This window comes from Vicugna pacos, chromosome 35 (genome assembly GCF_048564905.1).
Source record: "Vicugna pacos chromosome 35, VicPac4, whole genome shotgun sequence".
Taxonomy (NCBI): Eukaryota; Metazoa; Chordata; class Mammalia; order Artiodactyla; family Camelidae; genus Vicugna; species Vicugna pacos.
Window position 1 is genome coordinate 27,221,387 of NC_133021.1, and position 20,161 is coordinate 27,241,547.

Here is a 20,161-nt window from a genome sequence, read left to right on the forward strand (position 1 = left end):
AATTCTCTTATCCTGGGCCAAATTTTACCTCTTTTCATAGACATGAAATAACTCACCTGAGCTTGCATTAAATATCAGAGCAAGCCAGAAGCTAGGAAGCCGAACTTCGTGAACTAAATAATCTCATGGGAAATTAATTTGGTTTCACTTAAGGCTCTTTTGGTAATGTGGATCAGAAAATGACCAGCACTATTTTAAAGAGTGCTTTTAGTTTTATAGATAGGGAGGTAACTGAAAGATAGAAAGAAACTGACCTAGAAAATAAAGTATTCATTAGCATCAGTCATAACTCCTGAGCCTTTGAATTAAAGGATACTGATGTCTGCACAGACATCTCACTGTTCTGAACATTATCCTGAGTATCATTCCTTCACTATCAGGTTTCCCAGTTCCTATAAAACGTTTCCTTCATTTTGCAGCTCTCTACTTTGCAGGCTGAGATAAATCTGAATTGTGTGGCTTTTTATCCCAAGAAAGAGAGATCCCATAATGGAACTTCATTTTGCTCTTATCCACTATGCAAGTCTTCCTTGACTGCATGAGTTTTATATGATCCCTTCACTAATACTAATAAAATTAAAGAGTATTTTGTTTAAAAAATAATCTTACTGCCAGTGAAGATCTAAGTATTACTCCTTGTTTGTAGCAATGGCTTTCCAGTTTATCCTTACACTCCACTTTAAACCAAGACATATGTTTTCTGCTGGGGACTCCTAAAAATCATCTTCGAAGCCCCTTTTCCTTTTCCACATAGCAACCAGACAGATCTTCTAAATTTTCAAATGAGGTGTTATTATTCCACAATTTAATACTCTCTACTATGGGCTGAATGTGTCCCCTCCCCACCAATTTGTATACTGAAGTCCTAATTCCCAATGGTTTGGGTTTTGGAGGAGGGGTCTTTGGGAGGTAATCAGGTCATGAGGGTGGAGCCCCCATGAATGAGATTAGCGTCCTTATAAGAAGAAACACAAGAGAGATGATCTTTCTGCCAGGTGAGCACACAGTGAAAAGCCAGCCATCTGCAAACCAAGAAGAGGGTCCACAACGGGTACCAAACTGGTCCTTAACCTCGATCTTGAACTTCTCGGCCTCCAGAACTGCAAGAAATAAATTTCTGTTGTTTGAGCCACCTAGCCCATGTAATTCATTATAGCAGCCCAAGCTGACTAAGACACTCACTCTCCAGTGACTTCTCATGCTTCTTAGAATAAAATCGCATCTCCTTACTATCCCTACAAGGCCCTACATGAGTTGGTTCTTACCCATCTGTTTGATCTCTCTCTCTCTCTCTTCTTTGCTATACTGGCTTTCAAGTCTCTTACACCTTTAAGCTTTGTCATTAACTTGTTCCCTTTCCCCAAACATTCTTAGTTCAGTTAATCACAAGGATAGATCCTTCTGGTTTTTCCAATCTAAATTCACATGAGTAATTCCTCATCACAGTAAACTGATGCTCCAGAGTACTGTATCACAACTTGAAATTGTCATATTTGTGTCTTTTTTTTTTTCAATCTTCCCGTACTAGATGGTAAGTTTTTAATAAGTTAAAATAAGTAGGACAAGTTTAAATTAACTAGTGCTCACTCAAAAATTTTCATTGTTTTACCAGTTAATGTCTTCAAAAGGTTTGTGTTTTCTTTGGCGTGGGCACTTAGACAGGGCCAAGGTAGACAATGCAAACTACTGGAACATATTTCAAATTGAGGAAATCTAATACAGGGAATTGGTACAACAGGCATGGAAGAGATGAGAAACCACCGAAGAAATTATGAGGCAACCGATAGACTAGTATCTACAGGAAGATGTTTCTTCCCCTAAAACCAGAGCATCAAAGGGAGGAATACTGAAGTTGAGTTGCTGCAGGAAGATGGCATTTGGCAGGCATCCCTGGTGGGAGCTAGAGCTAAGAAGGCAGGGCTTGTCTAGGGGAAACTGAGTCACAGGTGACCTGTGGTACAAACTCAGCCCCAGAGAGAGAGAGACGGAGTGAGTGAGAGAGAGAGAGAGAGGGAGAGACAGAGACAGAGACAGGAGGAAGGCTTGTCTTCTCTTCCTGCCCTCAGATCTTTTGCCAGTGCCTTCATTTGGCCAAACTTACTCAGTTATGCCGACAGCAGAGGAGTCTGGGAAGTGTAGTTCTCTGGGATAGAGAACAGAGCACAGGTGGACAAGGAATGCACAGCACTTAATACAATTTCATAAAATTTGTGCTGACAAGAAAGCATTATAGCTCAATCTGCAAGTGGAAATCTCTTTTAGGACCGCCTTGTTATTTTTCCTGCCCCACAGACCTTCCATCATGAAACGGCATGTGAGATTCTTTCTTTGCCATGTCCTTTCTCAGGATTTATGGAGTCAACGTAAGAAACAGTTTCAGATGAGCCCAATTATTGTCTACCACATGCTCCAGAATCACACTTGCTATTTACTAACTCCAGAAGGCACCTGTTTATGGCACATCCCAGAGCAGCATCTTTCAGCCTTTTCAAATAGGAAGACCCTTTAGAAAGATACATTTATTTCTTTTTAGAAAGATAGAAAATGTTTAATGTAGAAAAAAATTATAAAACAAGTGAACATAAATGTAATGAAAAAAATCTTTTCGTCCCCCCACCTTGAGATACTCATCATTTAAATGTACAGCCTTCTGTATATTTCTTTCTATTATACGTATATGCACACACACAGATATTTACATAGATTAAGATGTATAGATATTAATATGTGTTGACACATGCAAAATCAGATATATTTTTAAATGTTATTCTAGAATCCGTATTTCTTAATATCTACTTTGGTTATTAATGAATCATAAATACTTATTTTTATCACTAATTATTCATTTACAGAATTAATTTCTCCATAGTATTTCACTGTAAGAGTGAACATACTATCTTTTATCAGTTCTTAATATTTGACATTCAGGTGGTTTCAAGTATTTCTTATTATACATAACAGTGAGATGAAGAACCTTATAAATAAAACATGGTGCATGTCTATCTTTATTTCCTTATAATATATTTATAGATGTGGAATGTTTCAGTAAATGATATAAAAATTATAAAGCTTTTAATTTCCAAAATGCTCTTTATAATTGCACACTAATAGCAATGAATAGCTGTTTCTCCACACCTCCTCCCTCAGTGGATATTATTATTTATTTTATTCTTTAAAAAATTCTTTTTAATATTAAAAAGAAGAGGTTCTTCCTCACCAAAATTCCAGATAGGGTTAGTTGGACTTTCAGTTACTTTACAAAACACGTGCACAAACCCTTTGTAAGACCCTTTAAAGAAGCTATCTTTTCATCAGACTTGCCAATGCTGTAATGACAGGTGATTCTTTCACATTCAACACATCAGCTGAAAAACCGCACCTTAGAAATTGTTGTAAAATGTGGCATTGTTATACCCAAATTAGAGACTAAAAGAAAGAAAGAAGTAACATGAGAGAAGGACATGTTGCTGGGAAGCCTGCACTTAAAGGGTGGAAAGAAGGGGTTTCCACTTCACTCTCAGGAAGTTTTTCAGTCTGGGAATAACCCGAGATTTTCCAAAGCAATAGCTGAGAACGTGAGACTTGCCACAGTTACTGTGATCTGTCAGAGACATAAAGACACATTATGAAAACAGTTCCTCCTGGGTTTCTGTAATAGTTCGGAATGTTCCAGTAGGAAGTAACAGAAAGAATTCTCCTGGCTCAGGCAAAGTACGCTCCAGGATTTAAAGAGGAGGCACAATTTTGCTTCCTCCTCTTGTTTTAGTCCTGATCCCCTCTGCGTGCTAGCTTCTTTCTCAGTCTCTCTCCCATATAGGGAGCGATGGCCCCCAGTAGCCCCAATCTAGCCTGCATCCTTGTAACTTGCAACACAGAAGAAGGAGAAACCTCTTCTACATTGTGTCAAATACTGGAGGTGACTATGACTGGCCCTGCATGGGTCACATGTGGAGGCAGCGAAAGAAAGCCAGTGACAGCAAACCTAGCAACACAATTTGGAGTAGGGGAGGGCAATTCCTCTACAAAACCTGGACGTCAGGCTGACTACAATTCCCCTCCACTGCTCTTTCCAGTAGACCTCTCTGAAGATAGCCAAGACACTGTGAGTCTCAGTTTCTTTACAGTAAATTTGGGGAAAAGATATTACCTCATCAGGTGAATGTGAGAAATTAAACTGACAACACATATAAAGTCATAATACACAATCAGAAAGATAGGAATCACTTAATAATAGCTGTTATTATTTACAAGAGACAATATATAAGATAAAGACAAACATTTCAGTAATTGTATAATGTCAAGGCAATAATACATGTTGTGTTCTGAGATATAATCTTTTAATGAGAAATCAAGATTTAAAAATTGGTTCCTGACAATTGAAAAGCTCATTGATCTTTCATATAAAAAGAAGTCTAAATGCAGCAACTTGTTTCTCTAAAGATATTTGCATTTGGTGCAGACTCTTGTATTAAACTAGTTAAAAGTAAAGCAGGCATGTTGTTTTCAGTGGGACCTGAAATACGCTTATGATCTAAGTGTGCTCTGTCTTTACTTTGGGGAAGAAAATTCTCTCCAGTATTACCCCTCGCATCACATTTCTTCATTGTCCCTAAGTTATCATCAGGAGATACATATAGAATCCACCCACACTCTTGTATCTCTAGATAAGCTTTTAAATAGCATGCACCATAATTGAGTTCAGGTGGCAGCCAAGAATGAGCTAAATCTTGAATGAGATTAAGATGAATGACGGCACTGCCTGCCAAAGTCCCATTGCCCCAGAAAGAAATGAGAAATTAATAGAATCAGGATTGGTGTCGTCTGACTACCAAAAAAAAAAAGTTTAAACACATGCTCTGAATATTTCAGTGAAAGACAAATCTCTGTCTTCCTTTTGTACCTTTAATACGCCCATGCTGCTGGGATCGATCGTGTAGAACCAGAACCGAACAGCACACATTCCGACGCTTGCTGGAAAGTACTGGGAAGTGGTGATTCTTGCCGTGAATCCTTCTTTGGGGCCCGATGAGTTGACATATAGAAAGTGCTGGCCACTACCTTGAAATAGAGGGATATGCTTTTTATTTAATGAAATGATATATTGTATAGCACGTGGCAGAATATATTTAAATCATGTGCAAATTTCACTTTTCCCCAAACACACACACACACACACGCACAGAGAAAACTAAACAGAATTTTTTCTTTTTGCCAGTTATATATCAATCACATTTAATTCTTTGGACCAAAATTTTAAAAAAAAAGAGTGTCACTATGATTATGCGATTTCACAAAATTCACCTTGTTATATGTGACTTGTGCATAAAGTGATCAAATATTTGCGTTGACTCTGAAAGTGTATTCCTTTCCTCTCAATTTGCTCAAAACTATCAGTTACAAGTGAATAAAATACTTTGTATGCTGCCTGGAGAGCAGGTCAGGGTGGGGGTGTTGGGAGGTGACTGATACTGTATCGCAGTTTTGGAAGCTCTGATTCCCACACTGAGCAGACTAGCAGTGAATGGCAGGCAAGAACTGCAAAGGGAAATACAATTCTGAAAGTCACCACATTATTTTTCGGAGCAATAGATAACTTCTGTTTTCCTCAACTGCATTAGTATGTGAAAGATCCCTTCATTTAAACACAATTGAATTTTCTTTTTCTGCAGACATTGTCAAAATGAATCATAGCGACCAACTATTCCCTTGGTGGCTTTTACTGGGGGGAGAATGAAAAAAATATATATATATGAACACTTTCTTAGGCTAAACATTTACTTGTAGTTCTAAATTGAGACTATTAAATATTTTCTAATCAAACATATTTTTTCCCTGTGGCATTTAAGTACTGTTACTGAGATACATATTTTAAATCAGAAATTGTGAGTTAATAGGTACAAGAGGCTTCTTCTATAAACGGTTGCTGTTTAAGAGCTTGTCCTCAGATACACTGGGTACCCATCGGTTTATCAGCATATGTGTTAGTTATCTTTCTCTCTCCCAGCACGTGATTCTTCAATGTAAGGACGCATTATCCCCTTGAACAGATTTGAAATCAGAAGTGGCCAGAGTCAATTGCAAAGGAGAGTGAAATGAGCCTATTCTGGACTGATGGCCTGGCTTTTTGCCTTTTCATGTTTGTGAAGCACATTGTACACACAAAGGAGTGGTGAGAACTGGCATCCTTGCCTTGTTCCTGATTCTAGCAGAAAAATATTTAGTTTCTCACCATAAAGAATGATGTTATTAACTGTATTTTTTGTCTGTAGATGTTCTTTCTTTCTGCTCTGCTGAGGTATAATTGACAAATACAGTTGTAACATATTTAAGGTGTACCATGTAATAGTTTGGTAAGTGTGTATATTCTGAAAGGATTTCACAATCGAAGTTAGTTAACACATCCATCTTTTCGTATGTTTGTGTGTTTGAATGCTTAAGATCTACTTATAGCAATTTTCAAGTATACAATATGGTATTGTGAACTACAGTCACCATAAAAATATGAAATATGTCACAAAAATGTCACACATGCTACTCTTCTCTGTACCGTTCCAATTTTAGTAGGCTCTCAGAAGTGTTCTCAGAGCAGTGTAGGTATTTTTTATCAAGTCGGGGAAGTCCACCTCAATCACTAGTTTCCTGAGGGATTTTTAATACGAATGGTTGTGATTTTGTCAAAAGCTCTTCCTGCATTTACTGATTTGATCATATGATTTTTTTTCTACTTTATTCTGTTGATGTGATGGGTCTCACTAATTGATTTTCAAATCATGTCTGGCATGTTTGGAGAATTCCCACTTGGTTGTGCTGCATAATTCTTTCTTTTCATTGTTAGATTGAATTTGCTAATATTTTCTTGAGGATTTCTCTACGTATTTTTGATGGAAGATTTTGATCTGTGCTTTTCCTTGCTTGTAATGTCTTGTTTTGTTTTGTTTTGATATTAGGGTGACCTCACAGAATGAGTTATGGTATGTTCCCTTTGCTTCTATATTCTGGAATAGATTATATAGAATTGGTACAATTTCTTCTTTAAATGTTTAGAGAGTTCATCAGTGAACTTATTTAGGTCTAGTACTTTCTGTTTTGGAATATTCCAAATTATTTATTCAATTTATTTAATAGATATAGGCATATGCAAATTACCTATTTCTTCCTGTGTGAGTTTTGGTTAAGTAGTGCCTGAAGGCATTGGTTCACTTGTGTTACCAGATTTGTGGGCACATAATTGTTCCTAATACCCCTCTACTATCCTTTTAGCATCCATGGACCAGAAGTAAAGGTCTTCATTTTATTTCTGACATTAGTAACTTTTTTTTTTGTTTGTTTTTTAGTTAACCTGGCCAGAAGGTTTTCACCTTCATTGATCTTTTCAAAGAACCAGCTTTTGGTTTTATTGATGTTTTTCTATTGATTTCCTCACTAAAATTTCATTAATTTCTGCTTTAATTTTATCATTTGTTTTCTTCTGCTTACCTTAAATTTAAGTTACTCTTCATTTTCTAGTTTCTTAAGTGGAAACTTCAATTATTGATTTTAGATCCTTCTTCTCTTCTTATATAACCATCCAATGCTAAAAATTTCCCTCTAAGCACAGCTTTCACTGGATTACAAAGATTTGTATAAGTTACTTTCTCTTTTTTTTAATTTAATACAAAACATTTTAACATTTCTCTTAAGACGTCTTCTTTCAGCCATATGTTATTTAGAAGTTTTCTGTTTAACCTGCAAGTATTCTGCGGTTTTCCAGGTATATTTCTGTTACTGATTTCTACCTTAATTCCTTGTCGTCTCAGATCAGACATTGTGTAATTTCTGATCTTTCAAATTTGTTAAGGTGCGTCTTAGGGCCCCAGACGTGGTCTGTCTTTGTGAATGTTGCACGAGAGGCCGGGGAGAATGCGTATTTTGCTGCTGCTGCGTGAAGTATTCCACAGATGTCAGTTCTATCCGGTTGATTGGTGGTGCTGTTCAGTACTGTTCCGTTCAATTACTTACTGATTTCTGTCTTCCGGTTCTATTACTGATAAAAGGTGTTAAAGTCTCTAGTGATAATAATGGATTCATCTATTTCTCCTCTTTGCTTACGTATGTTGATGTTCTGACGCTAGATGCACACCCAATAAGGACTATTTTATTTTCATGGAGTAATTACCCCTTTATTGATATATATTTCCCCCCTTTATCCCTGATGATCCTCTTTGCTGTGACGTCTTTTTGTTTGTTTGTCTGAAATGAGGATGGCTGCTTCCACTTTCTTTTGATTAATTTTAACATGGTATATCTTTCTCCATCCCTTTACTTTTAATCTATCTGTGCATTTATATTAAAAATGGATTTCTTGTTGCTAACAGAGCTGCCCCCCCCTTTTTTATCTACTCTGTCTGTCCTTTAATTGGTAAATTTAGACTAACAACATTTAACCTGATTTTTGATATAGCTGGATTAACATTTACCCTAATTGTTACTCTTTCCTATTCATTATTTTTTCTTTCATTCTTCTTCTGTCTCTTCTAGCTTTAACTGAGCATTTCATATGATTTCATTTTTTGTTGTCTCTTAGCGTATCAATTATATATTTTTAAGAACTTTTTCTAGTAGTTGACTTTGAGTTTGAAATATACAGTACAACTAAAATCCTCTTCCAAGTATCACTATCCCACTTCATGGGAGGGGCAAGAAACATATAACAAACAATTCCCAGGCAATCTGTCCTACTTCTCATAACAATGATGGAGATCTCTTCCCTTACATCAGTTAGGTTCTGGTAAACAGTTTCTCTTGAGGGCAGCTCTTGGTACTAAGAGCACACTGCTCTGGGTAAATTTCAGAATGGCTACTTTTCCCCTCCACCTGCTGAAAGCAGAGAGAAGTTGTCTCCGATCTTCACTGTGAGAAACAGTAGGGCTTCTGAAGTTAAAACTTAGAAGAGTGTGGGGGTCCCCAACACTGAATCCCCTGGAATTTTTTTATCTCCACATTAAGCCCACAGCAATTCATCAGTTAGGATTTCCTGCCCCAGTGCTGATTCCTTCCTGCAGAGTTTTCTGTTCCTGGGCTTCTGTCCAGAAAGTTGTAACCGTTTCCTTTTCCCCTGTTTGTCTCCAAATGGGGGGCAGTGGTTTGCTTTTGACCTCAATTGTCTAATAGATCTAAAAAGAGTTGCTGATTTTTAGATTATTCAACCTTTTCTCTTGCTATGAAGGATGGAAACGGTGACTTCCAAACCACTTACATGTCAGACCACAAACTAAAAGTGACTTGCATTTAAAAAAATGTTCCTTACAGAAAATATTTCTCTTTACCTAGAACCTTATAACACCTGGCAAAATTTTTTTCAAGAAAAATAACCAAGGAATATGACATGTGAATTTTTGCAGCAAGATTTTCCTCAATATAAAACAGTGATAGTGGAAATGCTTCCTCAGTATAAAAAAGTGATAGTTTCCCTATTGCATCAAGGATCTGTCTTCTATCCTTATTCTCCTGTGAAATATATTTTATGCAAATTCTGGATTAGGTCAATTGTACACAATGTTTTAATTCAGCAATGGAAAAAAATGTTTAAGTTTTCTTTCACGTTCCTTTGCAAGGATGTCACTTATTTGTTTTCTTATTGGGAAAATGAAGACATACATGTGACATACACAGCCAAGATACACCTGAACTCCATCTGTCAAACCTACTAAGAGCTGTGGCTTGTTCACTAAGAACACGCATTCTTCAAATTCATGCTATTTTTGATTAAATAACAACATTAAGGTTTTTCCCTCATCTTATCACATTTTACATCTTTGATGATTTCCAATACATTTAGACTACACTTTCTGAAATAAGCTTTAAAACATTATCCTGAATGAGGAAATATAATATAATCCAATTAGCTATAATAATTACTTTTTATATAGTTGAAATTTTATTGAACATCTGGAATCACAGTATATTGGATGTAAAGAAATAGCCTTGACTTAGTTCCAAGTGAGATAAATGCATATTAATTATGTTTGTATAAAACTATTTTCACATTTCATACTGTGGCTATTGAATACTAAGTCACACATGAGACTGATGAACTTCTATCTCAAAAGCAGATCGTGTCTCACCCAGGCATCAAATATATTTCTTTCCATGCTTTAGTGCTAACCTGATGCTGAAGGTCAAATATTTAGGGCAGTGTGGAAAAAAAAAGGAATTGTGTTCCTTGACACAAATTTAATTCCATTTTACAGAGTTAGGAATTCTGATTTAAAACTTTGTATTTCAGTAAATCTATTCCTCTAACTAAAAAAGTACATTAAAATTTCACTAATAGGAGAAAAAAGAAGACACTAATGGAACTTATCTTACATAACAGAAACAGACTCACAGATATAGTAAACAAACTTACAGTTACTTGGGGGAAGTGGGTGGGAAGGATACATTGGGAGTTTGAGATTTGCAAATGTTAACTACTATATATAAAATAAGCAACAAGTTTCTTCTGTAAAGCACACAGAACTATATTTAATATCTTGTAGTAACCTGTAATGAAAAAGAATATGAAAAGGAATATATATATACATGTATATGTATGAGTGAAACGTTATGCTGTACACCAGAAATTGACACACCTTTTGAATAATTTTAATCATATAGTAGTTAGTTTCCAAGGTAAGTTTTAGATTTGCCCAGCCACCTGAATTCAGTCTAACCAAGTTCTCTATCCTTAGCCACTGCCTATAGGCTCCTAAAGTAACTTACATCACAGCACCATTAGTGTCTCAGCAACTTTTACACAACATCCCAGGTGAGACGCAATACTGTAATTTTATTAAGTACTTAAGTCCAAACAACCTAATACTAATTAATGTTCTAACAATATTACAGGCATTTGAAAACTAAAACACATAAAACAGGGGAAAAATTATTTCATCCTTAAATAGCCACAATTACTTTTTATTGGAGTGTGTGCAACCAGGCACTGAGTATTCTCAAACCTTGAAACCAGACTGAACACCATCACCTTCATTTCCTATTCCACATTCATTTCCCCCAGATATGACATCATTGAAAGTAACGTAGGACAATCTGGTGTTCGTATTTTAGGGCCATATCATGGAACTCTGTGAAAAAATAAACTATAATTCATTGGGGATGATAATAATCCATCACTTCACTGCAGTAAATTTATTTCAGTACAAGACAAACAATGTTACCTAAGGCTCAACCTCAAAGTTAGCAACTCCAATTATTAGTAAGGGGACTCTGGGTGAGCTTCAAAGGGTACCCCACCTGGCCTCTTCTAATTTGCATATTCCATTTTGGTCTTACAAAACCCCACAGTCAAACACAAACATCAGAAAGTCAATTCCTGCGTGATGTATTAGTGCGTTAAATGTAAACCTTTATCCATTTAAAAATTTAAGATTGCCAACCTGTGCATGGCAATTTAGAAGCCACCACTGCAAATTTGGTCCTTGGGGATTTCAAATTGGGGAGCTCCAGCATATTTAAGGGTGACTTTGTAAGTGAAGTAGACTTGTTGCAATGCCATATTTTTTCTTGAGAATCACAGAGGGGAAAAGTTGTTTAGCCTCTTGAAATTAACAGAAATCTATAAATTATCCAGGAACTCCGTACTATATCACAGAGCTCTAAAACCTTACACTGAATTATATTTTCAAAAATAGACTCATTCTTTATCTAGCAAGCTCACACTAGATTCACTTTCAAACATTTATAAACTTCCAATTGCTTCATTGAGAACGGCCTATTTTTAGCTAGCAAAATCCTTGGGGAAGGTCAAGTCAGCCTCCCACACACAGTTTAGAACTTGTTAAAGTAGAGAATAAAGCTTAAAAGTCTCAACTGCCACCACACAGTTAGAATTTAATGGTAAATTATTAAACCAGCTCACTTTATTTAAATGTAACTATATGGAATGGTCACCAACATTCATTCATTCATGGGACAGATTTCCACAGAAGCAGAATTTTTTGTTCGTTGGTTTGATTTTAGACAGTTGTACAACTTTCTATTGGGCATTTAAAAAGTTACTTCTCTCTTGTATATGAGATCAGATTCAATTAAGTTTATAAAATCTGTCAAACTTTAATTAAACACCACCTGATGTAGTAACTCTGGAACACAGACATTCATTAAATATTGTCTGAATTTTACCTCTCCCTACGCTCTCTGCCTCCTGATATTTTTGGCACAATTTCAGTTTAATACTTTAACTTTGCTTGTACAAGTTTTATGATTACAAGTCCCTAAGAGTCTCAGGGTACAGATTTTATATTTCACAGCTTAATTAGTTAAAATCAGGCACTGGATAGAAGTTTCTCATTAATGTTCAGTTTTTTACCTTAAAATGCTAAAGAATTGCACATGTTTTCAAAAATCGACTAAAGTGTCAAATAGGATAAATTCTGCATCAAACTGTACTTTGTTCAAATCATTATTGTTACCTGACATTAGAGGCCAAAATACAATTTCCGCATTCAGAATCCATCACCATATTTCACAAGTATTTTTTTTAAACTTCATTGTCTGCAGAGAATAAAGATTCTAATTTGTCTTTCAGATGTTTTTAGCTGCAATTTGAGTTTCTGAAAATGCTTCATTGAGTTATTATGCCATAAGGTAATATATTTGACATATCTTTTTTAAAAAGATAGTTAATACTTTTAAAAGAAAGCTGTATTTTTACAGCTCCACTGCCCTTAGCAGAATCACACTCATTTGCACTAGGGTCAAGTCATAAAAGGCAATTTCCCACTTCAAGTGATCTGAATTCACTCCCTGCTTTAAATTGTAGGCAATTTTCATCTCTTTTTTTTCTTGCTCATAAAATAAAGCTGTCTAATGTTTTTTTTTTTTCTTAACGTGATGCAGTCTGCCTCTTTTTCAAAATAGCAAATTCTCCCTTTCAGACTTACTTAGCTCGCCTCTACATCCTCTGTAATTTCTACCTGTCCTTCATTCTAAAATAGAAGGATGCATAGTGACTATCAGTTGAAATGCCTAAGTCACTTTTTGTACTTTCACTCTCCCTGCCCCCACAGATTTTCAAGGTGTTGGCTATTTGCATCTGCAAGTTTTAAAGCCTGTGAAATATAAACACGCTCAGAGATAGAACAAAAGTTTCCTTGGAGTTGTCAAAATGGTAACAACAGACCAATGCCTCTTAAGTAGAATGAAATTTTCTCATGATATTTGCTAGACATTATCTGTCATCACATGACTTCTATTTGCTGTTTGAAGGGCTGTGCAATGAATAGATTTAGCATTTCTTTATTTTTTTCCCAACAGTTTGTTCTTTAGGCATTATTCTCTTGAGAGTAATTATTCCTTTAAAAAACAAACAAAAGAAAAACTTTTCAGCAGAATGTCTCATTTCAGTACTATTTACTCTTAGAAAATACAGTGCTATAAATTTTTCCCCTCAGTATGCGTTGATCTGATATAAAAATGAAGCTTCTAGTTGTGACATGCCAACCCTAAGAAGATTCATCTTATTTTGAAAGCTTCTAATTTGCTCAGCAGCAAGTATATCTCAATCATGTGAAGATGATATATGAATGGAATTGGTTGGCACTTCCTCTAAGTCTAGGAATTTCAAAGGACTCTGAATTTCTTTAGCAAGACCCCTACACAACCTCTTTATGTATCTTTTCTTGACAAGATGCCTTTGGAAACATGTATGGGCTTAATAGCATTTCTCTAACTCTGTTTCATTTGCCAAACTGAGATTAAAAAGGAAACGAATAAAATAAATCATAAACCCTTTTCTTAGGTCAGTAAAATATGATAAGAACTTTGACTCTGATCCATCACCTGAAAGAGTGTGGAAAGCAAGTAAGAACAGAAAAATATTTACTTTTATGGAAACAGAAAACAGTATTATCATATTCTTTCAATAAATATGTAAGAAGCAGAAACTGTGGGCTGGATTGCCCACTAGTTAAGCCTGCAGGTACTGGAGCTGAAGGCTTTGCTTCAAACCCCGACTCTATGTCTTATTAGGTATGTGACCTTGGGCAGCCTATTTAAATTCTCCAGGACTCAGAAGCAGTAAGAGATAATTGTAACAGGTATTTTATCCTCATGAGGTTGAGGTAAAGACTAAATGATACACTACATGCAAAGTGCTTAGAACACAGTTGCAAATTAACGCTACTCTCCTGAGAAATTTAAAGACGAGATATAAAGATGATTCCAGCAGTGGAAGAAAGGGAATCAGTCATAAGTTACTGATTGAATAACTATTATATAGAAGACACCATATCTTGCATTTGGATGTTACGGAGATGGGCAAGTTATAGCTGGGAAAATACGAAACATACTCAAAAGAATCTAACAATAAAAGTTAACAATATGTACTGTTTAGAAGACAAGCCCTGGGTCAGACTGTCTGGGTTCTAATACAAACTCTGATCCTGGTGATCTTTATGACTTTGGGCAAGACACTAAAATTCCCACTGCGTCTCATATTCATGATCTATCAAATGGGGATAATAACAATAATAATAACAAACAGCTCATTGTGGTTATTGTGAGCATGTAATACTATAGCTGTAGATTTTAACTGCTCTGTAGATCAACAGATAAAAGATGAATTAAATTTGGTGGATGTGGAAAGACTTTTAAACAGATGGTTCATTATATAAGGATATTAAAGAATATAGTGGAGATGGCAGTGAGCAAAGAACATTGTGTAAGAGTGGGAAAAGATCATTAAAAAAGAAAAAAACAATGGGGGAAGACGACTTCTGGTTTCCAGTCCAGAATGTAAGGAGCTTGGAGGGCATCAGTTTCATCTCTACAACAACAAAACATCGAAAACTCTTCTTAGATCTTCAGAGAACAGAAGTCACAGGGAAAAGTGCTGCTCTCAGATTGAAGAGACAGGCAGGCAGACACGGAGAGCCAACAACGTAGCAAAGCAGGACTCGGAAGAGGAGCTGTGGCTGCGGCCAGTACTGGGTGAGGAAGAGGTACACTGTAATGAACAGACCGCTGGAGGCTCAGCGTGGGGAAGGCTGAGCGATATGCACCCTAGGGGGACCAGCTTTAAACCCCCAAATTTCACCTGCAGGAGCCCTACCAAGTTCTCACAGTGAAGACAGGAGGAAAAAGAAAACCCTCTGCTTCTTACAGGGGGCAGGGGAAAGTAGCCATTTTGACGTGTGCCTGTTTTTCTTATTAACAAGACCTACATTTCCTATCTCACTTAAGAAGTCTGGGGGTCGGGGGAGAGCAGAGAAGCACTGTGAGGGTCCCAGGGAAGGGCACAGAGGCTGAGATGAAATCACAGGACTGCAGAATGCTTCCGTTCCCCCGCTGACTTTCCACTCAGCCCTCCTCCCTACCACCACACTCACAAGGCTCCCGTATAGTAACAGGGGACCACAACTGAAAGAACTTCACCCCTCGTACCTTACAGGAGAAGTCAGGAACACCAAAATACAACAAGCGAGACAAAAATCAGGACACCAGAGGAAACCGTACATCTGACATCCACAGCTGCAGCAAACAGTGAACACAACCTTACCCCCAGCCAAATAAAACCTTACACTACAGGTCTGTTTGCCTCGATTCCTTCAATTCATCACGTTCGCCATCAACACAAGATTATAGATCATGCTAAAAAAACTGGTATGGCTAAAAGGTGGTATCTGTAACACCCAAAGCACATTTTTGAGGGACAGGAACACAGTGTCTGTAGAAGAATAATGGATGAAGTCAGAAATTCAGTTGGGGGTAGAATATAGGAAGCTCTTCAAGGCAAATTAAAAGGCAATGCAGAATCTCTGATGACTGGGAGACCAGGAGTCACCACTTAGGACCATGAAGCCCGCACCAGTGTAAGGAGTAGCCTGGTTTAGGAGAATATTCTCACGGAGACAATTTGCCTTAGTATTGGCAACAGCCAGGAGTGAACTAAGATGACAGAGATGGAACTGCAAAGAAAGTTGAGAATGAAGAGCTGACAGAATTTGAAACTGAGAGAGAATTTACTGTGTTACTGATGATCATGTCAAAACAAGAATAGGATGAGAGGGTGGAGATCCTTTCTGAAAGGAAGGTAAGTATGAGTTTGAATACATGACTTAGAGATACTGGCAGTTACCCAGCTGGCAATTGAAAATATGGGACAAGGATGTGGGAATAAAGGTGTACATGCAGGAATTAGCAAATTTTGAGCATTGGGAGAATAAAAATTCTGAGCAAGCAAAATGTGTAGGATATGATGTAAAAAGGTCAAAGTCAGAATATTGGGTGAGAGTCACAATTAGGTCTTAGGAGGAGAAAAAAAAGTGCAAAAATGGAATATAACATTAATTAGGGAATATGAAAATGGATATATGTATGTGTATACATGACTGGGATATTGTGATATGCACCAGAAATTGACACATTGTAACTGACTGTACGTCAATCAAAACAAATTTTTTTGGAAAAATTTTAACTAGGGAAAAGAAATCACAGTCCACCGTCGTGAAAACACAGATGAACACTTCAGGAAGGTGTGGACTGGTCAGCAGTGTCAGATGCAGCATTAGAAGAATCAGGTCATTATGATTATGAAATCAGTAAGGCCCTCAAAGACAGCTAGAACACAAGCTCCATGAGGGTCAGGGATGTGTCTGGTAAACAGTGATCTCCACAGGGTCCAGATGGGTGACCAAGAGTCCGTGACCAATAATCATACATTGAAGAAATAACATTTTTGCAGAAGATAGATTGTAGGAAACCAAAGGAGATGTGTGTAGGGAGAGATTAAGGATTAAGGGGTGAGTTTTTTCCAAGCAACTTTACTGAAACCATACAATGGGGTGCATTTTTCTTTAAGAGGGTCTATATAATCATTTTCTAGAAAGTATAGCTATCTGTACTAATGTTTTTATATGGAGAACATAGTGTCTTTGTGGTTTTAAAGACAACTGTGAAATAAAATTGTTTTACCTGCAGAAAAATAAAATAAAATAAAATAAAATGAGGAGATAATTAACCTGAAAGATTTGCAGATTATTCAGGGTTTAATCTTGCCCTACAGAATTCTAAAAGAATTCGTTCATTCACATGCCTGTCACTTCATACCATGCCTCACAGATGGTACATTTTGGCGTTTCAGAGAAAGCAAGTCATCTGATTCCTACTTGAGACAATTATTAAGTATTCTTGGAAGTATTTTAAACACAGACAAACAGACAAAATAGACAAATAAACAAAGACAAAGAAAAGAAAAATAGAAATTAAGATATCATCTCTCACCAGAGGCAGAAAAATTGGATAGAAATTGCTTCGGGTATCGATTCAAATGGGTTCCTGTGGATGACTGGAAGGGGTCCGTGGTTTGACTCTGGCATTGTTTTTTGGCAACAAAATGGAAATCTCCGATTATGAGGATTTTTGAAGAAACATGAAGGAGTTATAGATGCTCTGGGCTTGTTCTTTTGGTTTAGGAAAGTTTACATCTCAGAAAAAAATAAGAGAAACAGGATGAACTCTGGGCTAAGTACTTCATGAAGAAAATTTATGAAGAGAATTACTTATACTTTATTTCTGGCTAAAAAGCAAATGGTGGGTGTCATTTATTGCCTTTTTGCAGTGAAAAAACTGTATCTGCAAGTCACACTGTGAGATTTATCAGCACAGAAAGCCTCCTGGTTTTCGTCTTTGGCGCTGCGGTGCATTTGCTGTGCATTTGGAGTGGAACATCTGTATCTCTAAAAAGTAACACAGGACAAAGGGAAAACAGAAATGATAGTGGACTGTGGTAAGAAAATGGCAACCACAGTAAATAAGAAATGGAGAAAAAAACACTTCTTTTCAGCTATTTGATGTGGATAAAATCTTTTTACTGTAAGAAAAGTGATGTCACTTTCAACATTTCTGTGTTTTAGAAGAGAAGGTACTGAGTGCTCTTCATTTATATGATCGTCATATTTTACATCTCAGGAAGTTTTGAGGATGTCATGTTAAGCTGTCCAGATTGATGGTTACTAATGCAGGCTTTTGCTTCAGAGAGACACGGGTCCCGATGCCAGATTCAAAAAGGATCTTCCATGTGGCTTATTTATTCTCTCTGTGCATCAATCTCCTCTTCTGTAAAAGCCCCAAGCTAAGGTGAGGATTAAACAAGAAGGCTAGAATAAAGCCAGCGGCATGGTGACTGGCACTCAGTGAACACCAGCTACGTAGTCACAACAATTTTTGACAAGACATTTTTTGTTCGATTTAGTTAGATATAAACATCATCAATTTTTAATAGTAAAAAGAAACAAATGATAACCATAAAAAAAAAAACCTCTCTTCACCTGTACTGGATGAAAGTAGACGATTTAGCAGTCTTCCATTCTAAAGTATTTACTTAATTAGTGAGTAAAAATTATTTGGAAAGATCAGAGCCAAATTACTTTTAAAAGGTAATATTAAAGGTTATCAAAAGATATAATAAGGTCAGAAAAATATTACTTATGCTACTTATTGTTACTTATTTTGCACTAATATTCTATGTTATCCCCCTTGATAAGATCTCCTTTTACCTAATGCTCATATGTTTTGGTGGCATCACAGAAGAGAAGTAAAAGGGAAAGAAAAAGGAGACACAAATAGTGGGGAAAGGTAAAATTACTAACATTCATAGTGTACATACATGCTATAATGTGTAACTTCAACATAATGAAAAAATATTGACAATGAAAGAAAATGAGAATAACTACATAAATATTTTGTGGTTATGCTAAACATAAAGGGAGCTGTTTAGGGCAAGTCAAAGAAATGAACAGCTCGAAAAATTAAGCAGAACAGAGAAAGCTTTCAAAATAATCTGAGATAAATTCAGAGATCTCCACGTGGTACCAGACCCCGTGAGGAGGATAGTGGTGTCTCATTCCTTGTTAAAACAAAGCACCCAGAGGAAATCAATGTACACGGCCAGTGCAGGCCCAGGTGGCAGTGCCGGCCATGCCGACGGTCACAGCTGCGGTGATGGCTGCGAAGATGGCCGTGTCTGAGACTCACGACGCGGTGACTGCCACTAAAATGCAACTTAATTCGCAGTAAGGCAAAGTTCTTCCTATTCAAGAAGCTTCGGAACGCGGCTGTCTACTAGTGAAACAACTCAACATTTTACCGAGGAAGGCATCATTCTGCCGACAAGAATTACTGCATTATGTACTGCTTATGAAAATATTTTCAAGTGATTACTTGAACATGTAGGTCCTACAAGAATTAACACACAATTTATATGTATAGATTTGGAATGCTACTGGATAACCAATTACGCAGACAAGCCCTGCTGTCGTAAGGATGTTATCACACAGCCATAAATATTGTCCAACTCCATAATTTCATAAAAGTAATAAAATATCAACTTTGAACCTTAACTATATATTAAAAAAAGCAAAACATGTAAAGGATAAATTCAAGAAAATATGGAAATAAAGAAAGACATTGGCTCTTCTCTTTGAAAAGTATGGAACAAGGAACCACCGTATTTGGGCTGATACCATAGGAAGACTGCATGCTAAGGTTTAATTATTTGGATGTAATAGTTACAACATAATACTATGAAGATAACAGATTAGATTATAATCATCCCACTTTATTTTTAAGTACCTTTTGCTGAAAGTAGACTTGACATTAAATAGATAATTTGTACAGTTTCTAGCAGCAAGTTTCTGAATTCATTAGCAAGAAATTGTCCATCTTCAAATATCTTCAGAGATGGATACTTTTCAGTATTTCTTTAGTCAATTCAAGTGTTATATTTGCTTGATAGATAAGAAAGCCTTCCCTGTGTGTACAGTGAACTATAAAACAGGACTGTCCGATAGAAACGTACAGGGAGCCACATACGTAGCTTTAGAATTTTTAGTAACACATTTTAAAGGGTAAAAGGAAATAGGTTAATTTTTAGCAATATATTTTATTTAACCTGGTGTTCCCAAAATGCTATCATTTCAACATATAATCAATGTACAAATTATCAATGAGATACTTTTTAATATTACGTTTTCCTTTGTGCTACATCTCCGAAGGGCAGTGTGTATTTTACACTTTCAGCACATCTCAGTTTGGACCAGCCGCATCTCAAGGGTTCAACATTTCCATAAGACTAGTGGCTATCATACATGATAGCGTAGGCTATAAAAACAAAGCCTTTTGAGTC

General features: G+C 36.5%; 1 protein-coding gene across 1 annotated transcript in view; it reads right to left on the reverse strand.

The window, feature by feature from the left end:
* The window catches only part of MALRD1 (MAM and LDL receptor class A domain containing 1), a 355,452-nt gene that overhangs the window by 125,139 nt on the left and 210,152 nt on the right, over positions 1 to 20,161 (reverse strand). The window contains exon 20 of the mRNA XM_072955135.1: positions 4,901 to 5,058. Within this exon, the coding sequence (XP_072811236.1) occupies positions 4,901 to 5,058 (158 nt within the window). The remainder of the gene's footprint in view (positions 1 to 4,900; positions 5,059 to 20,161) is intronic.